This window comes from Panthera tigris, chromosome C2, assembly GCF_018350195.1.
Source record: "Panthera tigris isolate Pti1 chromosome C2, P.tigris_Pti1_mat1.1, whole genome shotgun sequence".
NCBI classification, from domain to species: domain Eukaryota; kingdom Metazoa; phylum Chordata; class Mammalia; order Carnivora; family Felidae; genus Panthera; species Panthera tigris.
The window spans coordinates 120,185,474-120,207,998 of record NC_056668.1 but is presented as its reverse complement, the minus strand read 5'-3'; the positions used below and the strand labels follow the sequence as shown (position 1 = coordinate 120,207,998).

Genomic DNA, 22,525 nt, shown 5'->3' with positions numbered 1-22,525 from the left:
CCAAATGCATGAAAGTTAAAGAACATCCTACTAAAGGATGAATGGGTCAACCAGGCAATTAAAGAAGACATTTGAAAATATATGTAAACAAATGAAAATGACAATACAACACTCCAAACCCTTTGGGATGCAGCAAAGGTAGTCCTAAGGGGAAAATACACTGCAATCCAAGCCTACCTCAAGAAACAAGAAAAATCCCAAATACAAAATCTAACAGCACACCTAAAGGAATTAGAAGCAGAACAATAAAGAAATCCCAAACCCAGCAAAAGAGAAAGAATAAAGATCAGAGCAGAAATAAATAATATAGAATCCAAAAAAACCACAAAACAAAACAAAAAAAAAAAAAACCACAGTAGAAAAGATCAATGAAGAGTTATTTTTTTTTGAAAAAATAAACAAAATTGATAAACCCCTAGCCAGACTTCTCAAAAAGAGAGATGACCCAAATAAATAAAATCATGAATGAAAATGGATTTATCACTACCAACCCCTCAGAAATACAAGCAATGATCAGAGAATACTATGAAAAATTATATGCCAAAAAACAGGACAACCTGGAAGAAATGGACAAATTCCTAGACACCCACACACTACCAAAACTCAAATGGGAAGAAATAGAAAATTTGAACAGACCCATAACTAGTGAAGAAATTGAATCAGTTATCAAAAATCTCCCAACGGGGGCACCTGGGTGACTCACTCAGTTAAGCTTCTCACTTCAGCTCAGGTCATGATCTCACGGCTTGTGAGTTTGAGCCCCACCCTGGGCTTTGTGCTGACAGCTCGGAGCATGGAGCCTGCTTCCAATCTGTGTCTCCCTTTTTCTCTGCCCCTCTCCTGCTCATGCTCTGTCTCTTTCTCTCAAATATAAATAAATGTTAAAACAAAAAAATTAATTAAAAACAAAACAAAACAAAACATCTCCCAACAAATAAGAGTCCTGGACCAGATGGCTTCCCTGAGGAATTCTACCAGACATTTAAAGCAGAGATAATACCTATCTTTCTCAAGCTATTCCAAAAAATAGAAATGGAAGGAAAACTTATGGACTCATTCTATGAAGCCCACATTACCTTGATTCCTAAACCTGAGAGAGATCCCACAAAAAAAGGAGAACTACAGGCCAATATCCCTGATGAACATGGATGCAAAAATTCTCAACAAGATACTAGCAAACTGAATTCAACAACATATAAAAAGAATTCTTCATCATGATCAAGTGGGATTCATTCTTGGGCTGCAGGGCTGGTTCAATATTTGCAAATCAATCAATGTGATACATCACATTAATAAAAGAAAGGATAAGAACCATATAATCCTGTCAACAGATGTAGAAAAACCATTTGACAAAATACAACAACGTTTAATAAAAACCCTCAAGAAATTCGGGATAGAACGAACATACTTAAACATCATAAAAGCCATATATGAAAAGCCAGCAGCTAATATCATCCTCAATGGGGAAAAACTGAGAGCTTTCCTGCTGAGATCAGGAACACGACAGGGATGTCCACTCTCACCACTGTTGTTTAACATAGTATTGAAAACCCTAGCACCAGCAATCAGACAACAAAATAGAATAAAAGGCCATCAAAATTGGCAAAGAAGAAGTCAAACTTTCACTTTTCGCAGACAACATGGAAAACCCGAAAGACTGACTAAAAGACTTCCAGAACTGATACATGAATTCAGCATAGTCGCAGGGTACAAAATCAATGTACAGAAATCGGTTGCATTTTTATACACCAATAATGAAGCAACACAAAGAGAAATAAAGAAACTGATCCCATTTACAATCGCACCAAGAACCATAAGATACCTGGGAATAAACCTAACCAAAGATGTAAAAGACCTGTATGCTGAAAACTATAGAAAGCTTATGAAGGAAATTGAAGAAGACACAAAAAAATGGAAAAGCATTCCATGTTCATGGATTGGAAGAATAAATATTGTCAAAATGTCAATACTACCCAAAGCAATCTACACATTCAATGCAATATCAATCAAAATTGCACCAGCATTCTTCTCAAAGCTAGAACAAACAATCCTTAAATTTGTATGGAACCACAAAAGACCCTGAATAGCCAAAGTAATATTGAAGAAGAAAACCAAAGTGGGAGGCATCGCAATCCCAGACTTTAGCCTCTGCTACAAAGCTGTAGTCATCAAGACAGTATGGTATTGGCACAAAAACAGACACATAGAACAATAAAATAGAATAGAGAACCCAGAAATGGACCCACAAATGTATGGCCAACTGATCTTTCACAAAGCAGCAAAGAGTATCTAATGGAAAAAAGACAGTATCTTCAGCAAATGGTGCTGGAAAAACTGGACAGTGACATTTAGAAGAATGAAACTGGACCACTTTCTTACACCATACACAAAGATAAATTCAAAATGGATGAAAGACCTAAATGTGAGACATGAAACCATCCAAATCCTAGAGGAGAAAGCAGGCAAAGACCTCTTTGACCTTGGCTGCAGCAACTTCTTACTAGACATGTCTCTGGAGGCAAGGGAAACAAAAGCAAAAATGAACTATTGGGGCCTTTGGAGTTTGCAGTTTTGGAAGGCCTTGCAGTAAGACAGATAAAAGATGACAAAGATCTGAAAACATCGTAGTTTATTTAATAAAAGGTAGAGAATGGAGAGAACAGAAATATTATTAGATAGAATTGGCAGGGGTCTGTGACCTGCGTAGATAAAAAGGATGGAGACACCAAAGATGACTCCAAGGTTCTGGCTGAGATGACTTGGTCGATTATGGATGTCATAACTGAGATATGAGACACATGAGAAAGATTGCAATAAATTTAGACAGGAACAGAGGAGAATACATTTGGCAGAGAGGCTGATGAGATATATCTGGCAAGATTAAATTTATCCAAAATGCCAAGGTAAAGTGAAATAATTAGCTATAATAACGTTTTGAACTCTAAGCCCAAATTAATAATACAGTCACATTACTTGAGAATTGACTAACCCTCCCACTCCCCTCCATCTCCCTCTCTTTTTTTCTCTCCACCCTTCCCCTACTCCTTTCCACTTTATTGGTTCTGTTTTTCTGGAAAACCCTAACATAATATCTGATAATATCCTAGCCTGTGGTAGGAGTGGAGGGATGTCTGTATTTTTTATTAAAAAGGACTAGGCAAAAATGAACTATTGGGGCCTTTGGAGTTTGCAGTTTTGAAGGTCTGGCAGTAAGACAGATCCTTTACTGCCCAGCCAAAACCAAGTCTGCAGAGCTCATCCAGTGTCCAACATCCAGCTGTACCCTTTAACCTGACCCTTTTACTTGAAATCTAAACTCAAGAAAGTGAGGCTCAATGAGAGGCAGGAGTTTCTCCTCTGAAGGCTTAAAGCTCACCTTCTAGGTTCCCATTCCCCATCTGAGGGAGGGGCCATTTCTCAGAAGATTATTAAGATTGTAAAAGATATGAGGATTGTTCACTCCCTCTAGTAAAGATGACTATGGAGATGAGGTCTCAGCTGAGGACAGTAATGACAAATACTCCCCTTTTTATTCCATGTCCATGGCAGACATAGTTAAAAATCAATGACAAAGCTCTTTCCCACTCAGCATAGATACAGTTTTAAAATCCTTCTCAAGACAAAATCCCAAGCAGTCACTATTACGGATAGGAGTGGTCAGAAGAAAGGAAACTTCTACGTTATCAGGGTCCCAAGACAACTTGACTAGAAAACAATCCAATAAGCTCAGTATTTGAACAGCTGATGCATGGGGTTGAGCAGATAGCAGCAGGGGCTTGTTTCATCACACCCATCTGACCCTTACCATTCCTCGCCCAAACAATCACACCAAGGTTGAGTGCCTGAGACAAGAAAGGACAGTGCTGCCAACACCCTGACCCCTTGGCACCTGATATGTTGCTTCATGCTACTTTGATTTTTTTTGGAATCTATGCTGCAAAGCAGCTCATGCCAGGCATCCCTCTGAGGCACATTTAGATCCTTAGTTGCTTCTTCCTTTTTCCCTCCATTTTCTCATATTTTTCTTTTTAATTAAAAATACACGACATAAAATTTACCATCTTAATGATTTTTAAGTGTGCAATACAGTTAACTATGTACATTATTGCTCTCTGCTTAGATATAAGACACTTAATTTGTGTTTTACTTTACAATACAGATGCAGTTGAAGACACACCAAGTACTGAGATATTACCCCCTTTAATTCCTATGATGGTGCCCCGAAGGCCAACTGGAACTGAAAAGTTCTCTCTCACATTTACCACACGGTCAAAAAGACGAAATTCTGCATCTCGATCAGGAATGACTCCATGTTGCTGTTCTAAAGGCTGAAGAGAAGAAAGCTTTAATTATTATTAACTCTAATTTGAAATAGTTTTTCTATTACTATAACAAAAACATTGTGTTCTTTCTACACTTTCAAAGTAAAAACAACTTTGAATTCTTTGATAGGAAACTTACTCTGTACAGCAAATGGGGCTTCACTGTCACTCGTACCTTCTTATTATTCTTTCTTTGCTGAAGAAAAAAAATGTTTAAATATTTAAAAACATAAAATTATAAAATTGTTATTTGACTTTATATTAAAAATATAAAATTATTATTCATTTGGACATGATTATATTTAAAAAGCCAAACGAGTAAAAGAATATTTGAAGTTCTTCAGATGCAGCAAGGAGGAATAATACATACTTAAAAATTTTTTTTAATTAAATTTTTGTTGAAGTATAAGACACAGAAAAATGCAAAGTTGTATGCATACAGCCTGTGAATTTTTATGAGCTTATCTATGTATAACCATACTGAGTTCAAGAGAGAACATTAGTAAGCACAACATAAGAACTCCTGTATTCCCTCCCAGTTAAACTACCATTCCCCAAAATAACCTTGTTTCTAACACAAAAGATTAGATTTATCTTTTGGAACTTTATGTAAATGTTATCCTACTCAAATACTTTTTTACTCTAAAAAGAATTATATCTGATGGCCAATGAAGATTTATATTAAAGGAAAAAAAGGTATGAAGTACTGATCTATGACATTACTGTGGGTTTTCTGGCTACTTATTAAAATTAAGGTGGCATTCATTTAACAAAGTCCTTGCTTTTGGAATCTTTCATGACATTGGCTTTGATGTTTGAATTTTTTGATCATCTGACAAATGCCTGAAGAAGACTTTTGTCCCATCTTTACTCCTTGTTAATTTTGTGAACTCACACTCAAATTAAGCATCAGCTTCCTTTTACTGTAAGATAGAAATATTATTACCTGTTCTATCATAGTTTATATCCATTGCAATCCATAACTACCATTCACATTAAATATTTTTTAAATGAATTCTCATCTACTAAGAAAAATGGCAGCAGTTTACTTATACGGCAGCCCCTATCTTTAGAACATAGTTTATGGAAATAAGCACAAAAAGGCATAAAACAGCTCCAAGCTAGAGGCCATACAGTAGAGTTCATGTATTTATATATTGTAAAATGCTCAAGCCTTTAAATGGAGCCTGTTATCTTTTATTACAAAGATATTTGATTTATTCTTTCAAATGAATCTTTACTGAGTTCCATTTACACGCCATGTATTAATCTGGGTGCTAAGGATAAAACTGTGACCTATTCCTTTAGTCTACTTAGAGAGACATACAAGAAATAAAATAAGGAAAATATATAGTATGTTTGATGGTAGAAAGCACAGAGAAAAATAAAGCAGGTAAAGGGGATCAGCAGTGTGTAGAGAGGTCACGATTTTAAACAGAATGAATAGGGGCGCCTGGGTGGCTCAGTCAGTTAAGTGTCTGACTTCGGCTCAGGTCATGACCTCATGGTTTAGTTCATGAATTGGAGCCCTGAGTCAGGCTCTGTGCTGACAGTTCACAGCCTGGAGCCTGTTTTGGATTCTGTGTCTCCCTCTATCTCTCTCTGCCCCTTCCCTGCTCATGCTCTCTCAAAAATAACTAACATTAAAAACAAACAAACTAGAATGAATAATGAAGGCAGTACAGACAAGATGTCTATGCTTCCAGACCACAGCACACTAAGACTAATAGGGTACAAGTTATGCCCACTGACAACAGCAAAAGGAGAAAAAAATAAATTTATTTATTTAAGGTGTGGTGTTTTTTTTGTTTTTTGTTTTTTTGAGAGAGAGAGAGAGAGAGAGAGAGAGAGAGAGAGATTGAGAGCATGAGCAGGGGGAGGGGCAGAGAGAGAGAGGGAAAGAGAATCCCAAGCAGGCTTCACACTGTCAGTGCAGAGCCTGATGTGGGGCTTGATCTCACAAACTGTGAGATTATGACCTGAGCTGAAGTCAGGCGCTTAAATGACTGAGCCACCCAAGTACCCCCAAAATAAAAGAAATTTAAAGTAATTTAAAAAAGCAGACACCAATCCTGGGCCTAGAGTACTGCATGTGAAAAAAAAAAAAAAAAAAACACTCTAAGCACTCTAAACACTCTAATACCTCTAAGCACTGATTAGAGGACATGGCAATCAAACCTGATTCATCAGGCAAATTTTAAACAGGAATTTTCACAATAGGCTCCAACCACAGCTGCTAAATGAAAAGTTCTGGGGTCTGGCTACTCAAAATGTGATTACTTGGGAACTCGTCAGAAATGCAGAATCTCAAGCCTCATCATAGAACTAGTGAAACAGAATCTGTGTTTTAACAAATCCTCCAGTGACTCATTTGCACACTAAAGTATGAGAAGTATTGCTGTAGGGGTGGAATCCAGAATACACTTGTTAAAAAGATCCTTTAGTAATTTTGATAATTAGCTGAGTTTGGGAACCACTGCCCAATAAGAAAACTACTGATAATTCTAATGAAGATCCTACATTATAAAGAAAAAGTTTAATTATGTTCAGAATGTTCTATTTATTTTTTTAGCTTTTTTCTCCTTTTCTCTATTATCCTAATAACATTATAACACTAAAAAGAAAAAAAAGCCACTCCTTGACAGCACCTCCTTAACACATTAACTGGTTTTAAAAAAATTCCTGTCTTAAACTATATGCACACACATCTAAAAAGTGTTGCAACCAAACAATAGACTATAAATTTGTATATACATCTTTTGTTTGTAAAGTAAGGGGAAAATGTGTAAAGCATTTTCGAAAGTTCTGCATCCAAATGGATTAAAATAAAATTTGGGGGCTTAAAGTAATTAACCTTTACTAGGTAGAAAACTCATTTCAAATACAATGCTGTGCAAATATATTTTATCTTAGGATGAAAGATAATTTTTTAAAAATACAGGTTAAAAAAGAAATGCAGGTTTCTATCCTTAGATATCTGAGTGTGAATGACCTTTCAAAAACTCAAACTCGTGGCTTTAAGCCTTATATTTTCTTCGTAAAGAGAAAAAGTGTCATCCAGTAGTCATTTTCTAGACTGTCTTCACAGCTCTTGAGTATGTGATAAAAGAATTCAAATAATAATAGCCAAGCATCATTTAGGCATTAAAAATAGGCAATATTAGAAGGAGTTTACATGTCCTAACTTAGTTAATCCTTTTGACGACCCTATGAAGTAGGTACTATTTTATTCTCATTTTACCAATGAGGTAGTAGAGGCATGGAAAGGTTAAGTATCTTGTCTCAGGTTGTAAGTATCGAAAGAGGAATGGGGGAAGATGGTTTCAGAGCCCATTTCTAAACTTACTCTGCTATCAAGAGTAATTTGTTAGCAAAACAACATCATTTTAATAAAAAGGCAAATGTGTGGAAAATAAAATCAAAAGTTAAAAAAAAGGAATATAATCAGACATAAATTAGAATCACTGAGTTCACGTTTTATTTGGTTGAAACACAAATGAATTATTTGTAGAATGATATACAGTCCATTTAATTTCAAATCTCATCAATCATCTTGGTTACTAAAAATTAGTACCTTGCACTTTTCGACTTCTTCCTCAATTTTCTCAACAATAGCTGCATCCAGAATTTGTAAATCACAAGAAGAACGAGACAGAGTACTGACAGGATGTCCCTTTAGCCAAGTAATAATTTCTTGAACTTTCTCGGCACTACATTAAAAACAATAATTTTTTCACATTGATTAAAACTTTCTGAGGGTTTATACAAAGAGCCTAATATAAATTTTCTGAAGGCCGTGAATTATAAAAGACATCAAATACATAATTAATGATCACTAAAATTAATTGGGATTATAAATCTAATATAAACATGGTCATATTACTTCTCAGTAATTTAAAAAAAAACACAAAATTTGGGGCACCTGCCTGGCTCAGTTAGGAGAGCATGCAACTCTTAATCTCAGGGTCGTGAGTTCCAACCCCATGTTGGGTGTGGAGACTACTTACATAAATAAAACTTAAAGTGAAGTAAAATAAAATAAAATTATCACAAAATTAATTTAAAAGTACTTTACTGATATAAGGGATAAAAAAATTATATGAAGATCTTAAAACAAACAAAAATATATCTATAAATATAAAATCCTTCCCACAAAAGTAATAAAATTCTTGATCAACTAGCTGCTGTACATTTCACTGGAACCACTAAGTTGAACTATGAGGCAATAAATAACCACAAATTTTGCTTACCCATTCTCATTTTCTCCAGGCCAAATATCATCTTCATAGAACACATCCTCTTGGCTGTTTTTGGCTATATAACTAAATAGTTCTGGAGCTCTAGCCAAACAAACAAAAATACTACTTAAAATATATATATGGCTAACTCCACATAAACTTCCTATTATTTGATTTTGGATCTTAAGGAGACATATAAAATACACTGAGAGTTGATTATTACACAGATTATTAATAAAGAATAGAGACTAAATGATTTAGTAAATGATTTAGTAAATGAAGACTAAATGATTACTAAACTGTAATAAACTTTAGTTACTTACAAACTTTAATTACCGACTCTAACTGTTCTTAGATCCTAATGACAGGTGATAAGTGGACAAAACAAAAATCTACAGGTTCATTTTCTAATTTTCATAACAAAACTGAAGCATCCCATAATAAGAAAATTAAAATACATTAAAAGTTTCTTGATATTCCTCAAAACTTCATTGCTTCCTGAATATTGCAGGACTTTTAAATACATAGCAGATTGAATACATGTGCTTAATTTTTGCTCACTGCCCAACCTATTACAAGAGTAAAGTATAAAAAAGGACATAGACCCAGAAAGGCATGAAAAAGGGAAGTGGAGAGTCTGATAGCATATATGAATTGTTAACAAAATTTTAGAAACTGGAAACTGGATGGGTAAGTATCAACTGGTCTGAAACATAGGGAAAGCTGTACCCTAACCCCCAGTGTGAGAAGTCAAAAAGCTAGATGATTTAAACTGTGCAAGTCTGCAAAAGCTCAGGAATTATGTGCTCTAGGTACATTTTTATTTATTTATTTATTTTTTTACATTTATTTATTTTTGAGAAACAGAGTGAGACAAAGCATGAGCGGGGGAGGGGCAGAGAGAGAGAAGGAGACATAGAATCTGAAGCAGGCTCCAGGCTCTGAGCAAGCGGTCAGCACAGAGCCTGATGCGGGGCTTGAACCCATTAACTGTGAGATCATAATTTGAGCCGAAGTCACACGCTCAACCAAATGAGCCACCCAGGCGCCCCTCTAGGTACATTTTAATGGTGCAGTATGGGAGGGTTGAAGTTAAGTAAGCTTTTAGGTGAATATTTTGTATAATAAGCAGCTAGATGATTATGTGATTACTCACCTTCACCCCAGCACAAGACCTGTCTGTAGTTTATCTTTTAGAGAGGCTGAACAGGGGATGCTCTAGCTTTAGATATGCAAGGCACAAGGAGATGGATGGGTAGATGGGGGATGAGGAGATGAGGAGATGAGGAGATGAGGAGATGAGAGGGCATTAATGGGAGTGTAACTACTATACAATGTGTTGCTAGGAAGCAGGCTAGGAAGTGTAACTTCTTTAAGAAGCAGACCCTGAGACTGGACATAAGCATGCAGAAAGTTTATCAGAGAGCTCTTGTGGAATCAACACAAGTAGAAGGGAAAGGAAAAAAGGAATGAAGCATCACTGGGTACAGGGAAAAGTTAGGCTGTGATCCATTGTTAAAAAACTCCTTGGTCAGTCCTACAGAGATGTCAAACTAGGATGGCCCTTAAGGATTGTCCTAAACTGGGGCAATGAGGTTGGCTGGGTCTTTACACCTCCTTGTAGATCAGGTGTTGGATCTGTGGGTGTTGTGGGAAGGGGATGTAACTTCAGGTTGAGGCAGTTCTCTTCTGCAAGGCAATTCCTGAAGAGAGCTCACAACTGAGAGCTGGCAGACAGCAGCATTCCAGCTGCCAAATAAATAGGTCCTTTAGTCTTAAAGGGAGGTTTGGAGAGTATATCATAGTATCTACTACATAATAAGATCCTTTTTCCCTGCTTAATTTCCAAAACACTGGAAGTCAGTTTTGTTCCTCACATCTGTCCTCCAAAGAAAAGGCTGGAAGACACTTCTCTAGGAAAACTAGCCAACCCAAGAGAAAAGACACACATATAGGTAGTGATATTTGGAGGTCCTCTGCAGAAATAGCAACGTCCCACCTGAAAAGGCCCACCAAAGCACATTACATTTTCAATCAGCTTTTTGGTGCCTCACTCTTAAATATGATTAGACACCAAAGAACCACTGGACAAGTTAAAAAAAAAAAGAGCAATTCAGAGAAAACAAAATATAGAGAATAGAAGAAGAAAAACTAAAACTACCATCTTCAGAGAAATAAAACATTTCATTCATTATAAGAACAAGATACTATAAAAAAGGAATGTCAGAGAATTAAGGATGAACTTTTAGAAACTAAAAATAAATCAAATAGAAATAAAAATGATATGATAAAGTTGAAGAAAATCTCCCACAGAGTAGAAGTATAGCAATAAAGAAAATGGGTGAGAAGAGATAAAAAAATTAAGAGGATTAATCCAGAAGTCTATCATCTAACAGAAGTCTCAGAAAGAATAGAAAAAATGGAAAGGAGGCAATTATCAAATAAATATTAGAAATTTTCTCAGAATGGAAGGGCATCGGTTTCAAGTCTGAAAGGACTGAACAGAGAAAAGAAAGAAGATACATACCAAGGCACACTTCATCACATTAGAGAAGGTTTTTTTCACGTTGACTTACTTATTTTGAGACAGAGAGAGAGAGCACGTGTACATGTGGGGGAGGGGGAGAGAGAGAAGGAGAGAGAATCCCAAGGAGGCTCCACGTTGACAGTGCAGACTCTGATGCAGGGTTCAAACTCATGAACTGTGAGATCATGACCTGAGCTGAAATCAAGAGTCAGGGGCTCAACTGACTGAGCCCATCAGGTGCCCCAACACATCATCACATTATTAAAACAGCACTGGTAAAGGGAAGATGCAAAAAAGATTTCAGAAACTGAAAATAGATCACACACAAAGATTCAGAATCAGAATGGCACAGGACTTCTCACCAGCAAAGGAAACAAGAGCTTTTCAAATTCTGAGGGAAAATAATCTCTCAACTAGGATTCTACACCCAGGCCAGCTATTAATCAAGTCTTCTCAGGGAAGAATAAAGACATTTTCAGACATGCAAGCTTTCTCAGGAAGCTGCTGGAGTAAGTGCTCCATCAAAATGGAGACAAACCAGAAAAAAGTAAGATATGAAAGCCAGGAAATAAAGGAATCCTACATAGAAGAATGGTGAGGGAAATTCCTAGAATGGCAGTAAAGAGAAAGTCTAGAACAAGAGCTGTGTGATAGCCCTAGAAAGCAATTAGTTTACGTTGAGGCAGGAAGACAGAAGGTTTTAGGAGGAAGTCTACAAAAAGAAAATGGAACCAAGAGATCTCCTGATCTGTCTGACCATATCAAGTTTTCCAATTATGACACACAGTTTAGGGCCGAATTAGTTATAAGAACACAGACAATAAGCAAATGATTAAACAAGATGTGGAAATCAAAAATGTGTACAAGGGAATGCAACCATAAAACTCTACAAGGTCCAGCTGTGACCATTTACATCACCTTAATCAGGTAAACCATAAATACAGATTTATTAAACTATAATGAAAGGGGAAATAAATATACATGTGTGTAGGGAGGTCAGGAAATAGAAAGGGGAGGTAGTAAAAGAGAGCTAAAGTTTCATCTTTCATGGTAGGAACTCAAGGCATATGTTAAGTTGAAAATCATGAAAAGTAGGGTATATACAATGCTTTAAAGAAATACAGAAGTGAACAGAAGAAATAATTACATTTTCAGATGGCAATATGAGATTGAATTGTGTTCCCTCCCCCAAAAAGATTCCAGTACCACTCCTACTACCTTCAGAATGTGACTTCAATTGAAAACAGGGTTTTTATAGAGGTTATAAAATAAAAATGAGGTCTTTAGGGTGGGCTCCAATCCAACATGACCATGTCTTTATGAAAACGGGAATATGGTCACAGAGACAGACGTGCACAGAGGAAAGATGGCGTGAAGACGTACTGGGAAAACACATGTGAAGATGGAGGACGGGAGTAACACATCTACAAGTTAAGATCAAATGTGTGAGGCCACAAGAAGCTAGCAGAGAGGCATTGAATGGTTCCTTTCCTAGCATCTTCAGAGGAAGCACGGCCCTACCAAACACCTTGATTTTGGACTTCTGGTCTTCAGAAATGTGAGACAATAAATTTCTGTTGTTTTAAGCCTCCTAGTTTGTGGTACTTAGTTACGGCAGCCCTAGTAAACTAGTAAGAGGATCCTAAATACAAGGTTAGAAACTGGTGGAACAATGGAAAGAACATTCAATTAGGAATCAGAAGTAAAGGTATTTCCTCCAAATCTTTGTGACTGAGTAATTCAAGTAACCTTGGTATACAGTTTTGTCATTTTTATCATGAGGAGCTGAGATTTACTGATTTCTTAGACCATTTCAGCATAAAATTCTATAATTTTAGGACAGTAATCTATTATCCAGCTGGAGTTTTAAGACTCAGGAAAATCTACTGCGTGAAGAGCTGTTTTGTTCACCCATACCAATCTTCTTATTACTAACACAAACATACAAAGTAGTGAATTATTTATGATAGCAAATTGAGGAAAATTTTAATTAAAAGGAGGCCAAGGGGTGCCTTGCTGGCTCAGTTGGTGGACCATACAACTCCTGATTTTGGTGTTGTAGGTTTCAGGCCCACATTGGGTGTAGAGATTACTTAAAAAAAAAAAAAATCTTTAAAAATAGAAAAATAAAAATAAAAGGAGGCCAATTATCATCATTCTTTTTCATTTTAAATAAATAAGTACAGTATTTTTTAGCTAATAGCTATGGTGCTCCATGATATAAAATTAGGTTTACATGTAATACATGTCCCATCATACCAAAGGAAATATTTTTAGTCTAAAATTAATATCAGAAAGGCAAAATAGTTATGACATTCCCACATCTTTGGATGCCTAATAGGACCTTATTAGGCACTTACCTCTCTAAGTACTCTGCAAGAAGTTGTTCTGCTGCAGATGAATACATCCATTCACTTCCAACTTTCTTAGTGTATCCAGGTACCTCCTCATTTTTTTTGTTGAATTTGAGATTCAAACCCACATTTGCTTTATGGTCTCCATGAGGGCTGAATGTAAACCACACATACACACACACACACACACACACACACACACACACACACACACGCACATTTTAAATTTTGTTCAAAGAATACGTTTAGCTTTCAATTCTTAGAAATACTTAGTTTTGATTGTTCTTCTATAGTTTTCATGGTTATTTCCAAAGCAGTAATTGAAAAACTAGAGGAAAGGCTTCAAAACCCAAGGTAACAAAGCATATAAATAGATTATGTAATTAGAGAAGAGAATGAAATAAGAAAATGCAGGGAAATATATTATTGAGATTCACACACACCTTCTGATACCTTTTTTCAAGGTTCAATTTGTTAGCTGCTAAAAATAAGAACTGTCTTTCCAAACACCTACAACATGTGCCATTTAGATGAAAGATCACCATCAGAGGAATTTATGCATAATTTTTAAAGAAAATTCAGAGCAATTAATAAAAGAAAATAAATACTAACATAACCAGTTTATCTTTATCATTTAGTTTTTTTCTGCCACTTTAAGTAAATTTCTCTAACATAAACTTACTTTCTCCTAGATCCTCTTCCAATAAAAATACTTCCTGTAAACCTTGAAACAAGGTATCCACTCACTCCAAGACGACTGGCCAACACATATCCTGGGTTGTACTTTATAGAATATTTCTTTAAATATAAAAACAAAAAGGTCAATTATGGAAACACAAAGCATCAAATGTTATTTCTTTACCTTAAAAATCTGGAGATAATCAAGACATCACTAACCATTGGAATGTGGCAATATAAGGATTCTCAAAAGTAAGTGATCCATTTCCCTTTTTTTTTTTTGAAAGGATCTGTAGGCAGAATTTTTCTGCTCCTCTCTCTCCTTAAAGGACAGAATTCCCAAGGATGAATGAAAGGGGGAGGAAATATACAATTTGTGAAACTGTCTCAAGAAATAAACTCTACTGTAAATAGACTCTACTGCAAATTCTGTAGGCAGGAACTATTTCTTAAACATTAATTTTCATATTCCAATTAGGGCCTAGTAAAATACCTGGGACATAATGAAGCCTTGATGATTATTACACTGAATTAAAACATGAGTATGTCATCAAAAGTGTTGCTACTGAGCAAATTTAAAATATCCTTCATATATGGACATAAGTGATATTCACTTCCTCTAATACTTACTATCATATAAAAGTAAGAAGTATGTATAGATTTATAGCTAATACAGTCAATGAAATGTAACCTTAATTTGTGCACTTAAGAAACTATAAAGATTATCAAATTTAAAAAAAAGTATTAGATCATATACTTTTTAACCAGGAAGCAATTACAAATCTAGTTCCTAAGCTACCATTTAATCCTAACATACATAATAATAACACATATTTTATGTGGATTTCACATTCTATATTTATATGAATTTTATTCACATTTTATATGTCTATAATAGTCCCCAAATGGATACATTTTTTAGTTGCATGAAATATATAAATTATTAAAATATGTTAATATGCTGGTAAAGAACACAATATAGTTTCTCCATCAAGTGCATTATTAGGTTTAGAAATAATACAGATGAATCAAGTATGCTTTCTAAAATAGACAGGAAGAGTTAAGGTAGTAGTTCTCTATCACAGGTAATATCACTTAATTTTTCTAATAAGTATTTGGAAATATATAGGGGCATTCAGTTATAGTAATTGGCACAGGCTACTAGCACTTACTGTCTAAGGGTCAAAAATGTCAACTGTGCTGTCATATACAGGAGTCCTATTTTACACATAGTTGTCTCATCTAAAATACCAATAGTAGTCCTTTTGAGAAATATTCAGTTATGGTACAATTAACATTGATGAAGATCATCACAAATATTCTAGAAAATGTAAAATAAAAAGCAAAGGGGGGCCTGGGTGGCTCAGTTGGTTAAGCATCTGACTCTTGGTTCGGCTCACGTCATGATCTCACAGTTCGTGGGATTGAGCCCCACACTGGACTCTGTGCTGACAGTGTGGAGCCTGCTTGGGATTCTCTCTCTGCCTCTCCCTCTGACCCTTCCCTGCTTTTTCTCGCTCTCTCTCTCAAAATAAACAAACATTAAAATTTTAAAAAAGGAGAGAACATTGGAGTAGAGAAGAAGAAGGCTTGAGTAAAAGTTGAAAAAGGTATGTAAAGAGAAAGAGAGCACAGTGGATAGAGAAGGCATGCCTAGCAACACTGTATACTAGAAGTGGACAGGCTCATTCATATCTAGAAAAAGCTAGGGATGGAGGAAAATAGATGTTCTTCTACTAACTCCCAGAATAGAGACCTCCAGCATTTTTATCAAATGGGCCACTCTCCTGGTTTCCTGACTGTGCTTTCTGAATTCTTTCTCCAAAACAGACTTATTTGCCTTCCGTAATGTTTTCTCAAGTGTATGCTGATGCCCAATGCCTTGAATTCATTTTATAGGATATAAAGCTTTAGAATTTACTATTAGAGAAAAATAAAAGTGTAAGTAGCAATAGCTGACTGTGAATTAATTTCAGTTAAGTTAATTATCCAATGAATCAATAAGAATATATATGACAGATATCAGGATCCTCCTCCCATTGTAGCAGGGAAAACTAAAAGGAGCCCAGTGAACATCTCTGGAGAAAAAGGTCCTGAAAAAAGGGCTGTGAATTTAAATGCAGTTTCCCCAATTTTCTCCTGTGACTGCAGTAAGGCCATTTGTCACTTGTAACTAAAAAATGTAGGCTTTGATTAATTATGAAAAGTTAAAAAAAAAATCTAAGTCTATTCCCAAAGGGTATGGTAAAAAATGTGCCCCTTCTAAGCTTGAACACGATAACCCCTAATAACTGTTATAGATCAATAATGGGATGTCAGTGATCCCCCCCCCCCAAAGATTTGCATGAAGTTCGAGCATACATTCCACACTTATTTTTAAATAATCCTAGATGCAACTGTGAGGGAATTTAATCACTATTAAATAAAATATTTATAATACATTCAAAGAAGGTGGTAAAAAATATGCTTCTAACACTTTCAAAGTTCATCAGTTCTAAATTAAACAATATGGACTATAGTACTCACATGCTGGTTCTGTATTAAAGCATCAAGATTGGGTTCACATGGAATGCTGAAAACCACACGAATCCTACCTTCTGTAATCACATCTCCCGAATCCTGAACCTTGGAGGAAAAAAAAAATCACAATATGTTTTATAGTCTCTTTCACTATATTTTATGTACTTACTTTTCTACTTATTTGAAGGGTTTATTATTTCTGAAATACAGTAAAACAGTAAAGGTGGCTATGGGAGATTCTCTTAGAATTTATAAATGAATGTGATTATATTGTAAATTTGAGTCATTGTACCTTGCTTTAATAGCTGTTAGTCTTTTTTTGTCTTTAAATTAACCTTTTTATTTGCAAATAACTTTAAACTACCAAAAAGTTGCAAAAAAACCAGGTCAAAGATCACTTGTAAAACATTTACCTAGATTCACCTAATGTTAACATTTGTTTAAACATCTGTTTTAACATTTGTGCTCTGTGTACAGTTACATACACATAATTATTTTTCTGAACTTTTTGAAGGTATATTATACATATCATGTCTGTTACCCCTTAATATTTTGGCGTATATTTCCTAAGAAGGATATTTTATGATGTACATGATGTTCATCTGTCTCTCACTGTGATATTTATTAACTTTGATCATACCAAAGATACTGCTCAATTTCTTCACTGTCCAATTATAGTTTTTTTTCTTCCACTTGCAACTAATTAACTGTCCGTGGGAAGATATTTTCTAAGACCATGAAAATTTTTCATGGAAATATTTTCATGGTCTTAGAAAGTATCCTACACTCAGATAACAAATTCCCCCTAGATTTAGTTTCCAATGATGATTGTTGCCACATTTAATATTTATCACAATGCTTATAAAAAGATAGTTTTCCAACTTTAGCACTCTCTCCACGTTTATTCTTGACATGATACTATAATCAAGAGCCCTTCCATTCCCTATTTAATACTGCTGTGGAATCATTAATTCCTATTTTCCCAACTTATTATTTCAGTATTCAAACTGTCCTAGATTTGGCCAGTAGGAGTCCCTTGAATCTGGTTCCTGTGTTTATGTAATATGCTCTCATTAGTCATTTGAGCACTTCCTTACTTTCTGGCCTAACAAGTGTTTCCAGGCTCATCTTGTACCTAACCTGACCTAGCCCTGTAATGGGCCATTTCTCTGAAAAGCTTTTGGTGGGGTATGTTATTAGAAGTCAAAACCTGGAGATTATGTATGTTTACTGTTACCAGGGTGTCTTTGCTTTGTAATCCTTTTAAGCAAACAGAGCTAGAAAATATATGTATGTATGTATGTATGTATGTATGTATGTATGTATATATACATATATATCCATATACATGTGCCTATATACATATGATACACACATATTTTAAAAATCATGAGTTCACATCAATACCTCCAAGTTTAATCTGTCCCCATAGATTCTTTCTTGCATTCTTCCATTTCATATATGCATATATCTTTTTCCATGTGAGAACTGGAGTTCCTCAAACATCAACACATTTACAAGTTCATCAACCCAATAATACATCTACAATAATTTCAGAATTGCTTTTTCCATACCACCACAATAAACAAACCTGCTCTGTAAGATTAGGATTTGAATTCTTTTTTCCCTGCCTCCTGACCACAACCTGCTCAAGACTAAAGATATAAAGCCAAATGCTGTGTTCCTAAGTTAGACAAATGAATTATTTTTCCCTCCTTCAGTATTACATTTTATTTTATACTTAAATGAAGAGAGTTAAATAACTCTACTAACTTGAAACAAGAAAGAAATGTAATTAGTAACAAGAACAGAAACTAACTTCTCCAGTGCAGCCATAATAGGGGGTTCCCAGCATAAAGACCATACTTCTAAGAGGAAACAAGTCATCCAATGTTTTGATACTGGAGAAACGGGAGTCAAAAGCTCGGATGTCCTATGTAGAATGAAATATAAAAGTAAATTATTATAATCAAAATTTCTATGGATTGCACATCAAATTTTTCTTCCTGTGGAGTTAGAACTACGCTGTCTGCAAATGTGAAATGTAAAGATTTTCTATGTAACAGTACTAGTAACTAAAATGTATTGACTTTATATGCCACTCTTCTAGGTATTTCACACATTTATTAGTTCATTTCATTTTCAAGACAACACTCTGTAGCACAGATTATTTAGCCTCACTTTATACCTGAGGAAAGTAAGGCACAGAAAGGTGATAAAATCTTTCCTAAGAAACTGTTTTGCAAGATTACAGTATCAATACATGCTTTAAAAAATTTTTGTCTCAGGGCGCCTGGGTGGCTCAGTCAGTTAAGTGTCTAACTCTTGGTTACGACTCAAGTCATGATCTCATGAGTTCGTGAGTTCAAGCCCCACTTCAGCTTGTGTGCTGAGTGGGCAGAACCTGCTTCTGATTCTCTCTCTCCCTTTCTCTCTGCCCCTTCTCCACTCTCTCTCTCTCAAAATAAACAAAACTTAAAAAAAATTTTTTTGTCTTATCACACCAAGATTACAAACACAAAACCAAATGCCCTTTTTCCCCCCATTAATTTATTTGAGGCAAACACTTTTTGGAGAATAAAAATTTTTTTAATTTAAAACTGTGTTAAGCTAATGCTAGGATTTTTCATTAGAGATGAAGTTTAATAAATAAATAAATATGTAAATAAATAAGACAAGCTCCTTAATCATACACAGAATGAGTGACTGAGCATAAAATAATCCTATAAAGACTATAGTTTTTGAGGCGGTTCAAGATGGCAGCATAGGAAGATCCTGAACTCATCTCCTCCTATGGACAGAGCAAATCTTCAGCTACATCTAGAACAATTAGTTCCCTCTGAGAAAGACCTGAAAACTAGCCCAGCTCCTCCACAACAAAAGATAAAATGTACACATCAATAAGGATACGAGAGGCAGAGACATACTGTTGCCAAAAACCCCAGCCCTGATGTGGAGACCCACAATCAGGAGTGATCTCACAAATATGGAGCTTCTTCCTGAGGAGGTGCCCTATCTTCCTGAGGAGGTACCCCAACTCTTGGGAACTACACTAGAGAAATAGGCCCCCAAAATGTCTGGCTTGCAAACCAATGTGGCTTATGTACGGGAGACTCAAAGGGCTATAGGGAAATGAGATTCTGCTTTTAAAAGGCTTGTGTGCAGATCTACTTGCCCTGAGACCCACGGTCAAAATGGCAATTTGAAAGCACCTAGACCATATGGGAAATGATTCATCTGCTAACCTTAAAGTGTCTGCAAGAGGGGCAGGGGCCTGTTGGGACTTTTTCTGGGAACAGAAGCACTGGCAGGTATGCCTTACAGCCCTGCTAAAGCTGGAAGGCACACCCCACCCCCATGTATATATGTGGTCTTTCTCTACACATACACACACACACACACACATACAGGAATACTACTCAGCCATAAAAAAGAATGAAAGTCTTGCTATTTGCAACAACATGGATGGACCATGAGGGTATTATGCAAGATGAAAGAAGTCAGAGAAAGACAAGTACAATATGACTTCACTTAATATGGACTCTAAAAAACAAAACAAAAACTGAGAATAAACTGAGGGTTGATGGGGGGTGGGAGGGAGGGGAAAGTGGTTGATGGGCATTGAGGAGGGCACCTGTTGGGATGAGTACTGGGTGTTGTATGGAAACCAATTTGACAATAAATTTCATATTAAAAAAACAACAACAACAACAAAAAAAACCCCCAAAGAAGTATTGGCCCAAAAAGTCAAAAGTCATGGCACTGAGGAACCTTAACTTACAGGAGGGGACTAGATGCTGTTTATCTTTGTATTTGAAGCAGACAGTATTTTTTTTTTTTTTTTTTTTTTAAATTTTTTTTTTTCAACGTTTTTTATTTATTTTTGGGACAGAGAGAGACAGAGCATGAACGGGGGAGGGTCAGAGAGAGAGGGAGACACAGAATCGGAAACAGGCTCCAGGCTCCGAGCCATCAGCCCAGAGCCTGACGCTGGGCTCGAACTCACGGACCGCGAGATCGTGACCTGGCTGAAGTCGGACGCTTAACCGACTGCGCCACCCAGGCGCCCCTGAAGCAGACAGTATTGTATCTGCCACATAATGGACACTCCAGAAATATCTATTCAACCAATAAACTTGTGCAGATATATGAAAGAAACAAAACAAAAAAACAAAAAACAAACAAACAAACAAAAAAACCCAAAATGCAACACAACTAACAGATACAGAGAAACAACTGGTGGCTGCCAGAGGGAAGGGGTTTTAGGGGGATGGGTGAAATGGGTAAAGGGGTTTATAAGTTAAAAACTAAGAGTTATAAAATAAATAAATCATAGTGATGTAAAGTACAGCATAGTGACTATGTCAATAATAATGCACTGCAAAACTTGAAAGTTGCTAAAATAGTACATCTTAAAAGTTCTCATGAGAAAAAATTTTTGTAACTTTATAACAAAAACTTTATAATGACAGATGGTAACTAGACTTATATTGGTGATCATTTGGCAATGTATACATATATTCAATCCTATAGTACACCTGAAGCCAATATAATGTTACATGTCAATTATACCTAAGTAAAAAAACTATAGTTTTTTTCAAATTATATTAAATAATAATCTCCATACTGTTTTCCAGTATGGAGGTTCCTCAAAAAAATTAAAAACAAAACTACCCTATGACCTAGCAATTGCACTAGGTATTTATACAAAGGATACAAAAATGTTGATTTAAAGTGGCACAGGCACCCCAATGTTTATAGCAGCACTATCAACAATAGCCAAATAATGGAAAGAGCCCAAATGTCCATCAACTGAGGAATGGATAAAGAAGATGTGGTATATATATATACAATGGAATATTACTGAGTGATCACAAAGAATGAAATCTTGCCATTTGCAACAATGTGGATGGAACTAGAGGGTATTATGCTAACAAGTCACAAAGAAGAGAAAGACAAATATATTATTTCACTCATATGTGGAATTTAAGAAACAAAACATATGAACATAGGGGAAGAGAAAGAAAAATAAGATAAAAAGAGAGGGAGGCAAACAATAAGAGACTCTTAAATACAGAAAATGAAATGAGAGTTTCTGGAGGGGTTTAGGGTGGGGGAATGGGCATTATGGAGGGCACCTGTTGGGATGAGCACTAGGTATTACATGTAAGTGATGAATCACTAAATTCTACTCCTGAAATCATTATTACACTATATGTTAACTAACTCGGATTAACATAAAATTCAAATATTAAAAAAAAATTTCTACTTTACACTGCTGCATTAATCTATTTACAAATAAATATTAATATGATACACTCTTTTCTTTATACAGTGTGAAATAATGTACATTAAGATACAGTTGAGAACTGATGGAGACTTACCTTGACAATAGTTTGATAAACAAAAGGAAGAACTTGTTTTGACCACTGTTTCTCAAGACGAACTTCACCATTTTGATTTATTTGGTATTTACGACCTGTGAGTAACTGAACATACACAACTGCAGATGTTTCATTTATTATTATTCCTTTTCTTCTTAGGTAGCTAAAAGAAAGTATGAAAAAGAAATGTAGATATGAATGATTGTGTATGTATTCTAGGATGTTAGTAAAACTACTAACTCATTATCAAGTGCTTAAAAATTTTTTAAATAAATATGCTAGCAGTTCTGAGTACCTAACTTAAGATTTTTTGCATTAATTTTTTTAGTCTACGGATACCTCTCCCAATAGCTGTCTGATTAAATAAGAACTCAATTAAGATGTGTAAGAAATTCTTGTATTTCATAATCACTAGAAGGGGATAAGAAAAAAAAAGTGAAAACAGCAAGTGTTGGAAAGGATATGGAGAAAGTGGAACACATGCACATTGCTGTGGGAATGT

General features: G+C 35.4%; 1 protein-coding gene across 4 annotated transcripts in view; it reads right to left on the bottom strand.

Annotated features, from left to right (window-relative positions):
* Positions 1 to 22,525, bottom strand: part of XRN1 (5'-3' exoribonuclease 1) — a 120,652-nt gene that overhangs the window by 34,734 nt on the left and 63,393 nt on the right. For all 4 annotated transcript variants that reach the window (XM_007086338.3, XM_007086339.3, XM_042957121.1 and 1 more), the window contains 9 exons: positions 22,024 to 22,186; positions 18,459 to 18,572; positions 16,646 to 16,744; positions 14,124 to 14,239; positions 13,448 to 13,594; positions 8,573 to 8,662; positions 7,897 to 8,032; positions 4,462 to 4,518; positions 4,196 to 4,328 (listed from right to left, as the gene is read on the bottom strand). In XM_007086338.3, coding sequence (XP_007086400.2) covers positions 4,196 to 4,328; positions 4,462 to 4,518; positions 7,897 to 8,032; positions 8,573 to 8,662; positions 13,448 to 13,594; positions 14,124 to 14,239; positions 16,646 to 16,744; positions 18,459 to 18,572; positions 22,024 to 22,186 — 1,055 coding nt within the window. The remainder of the gene's footprint in view (positions 1 to 4,195; positions 4,329 to 4,461; positions 4,519 to 7,896; positions 8,033 to 8,572; positions 8,663 to 13,447; positions 13,595 to 14,123; positions 14,240 to 16,645; positions 16,745 to 18,458; positions 18,573 to 22,023; positions 22,187 to 22,525) is intronic.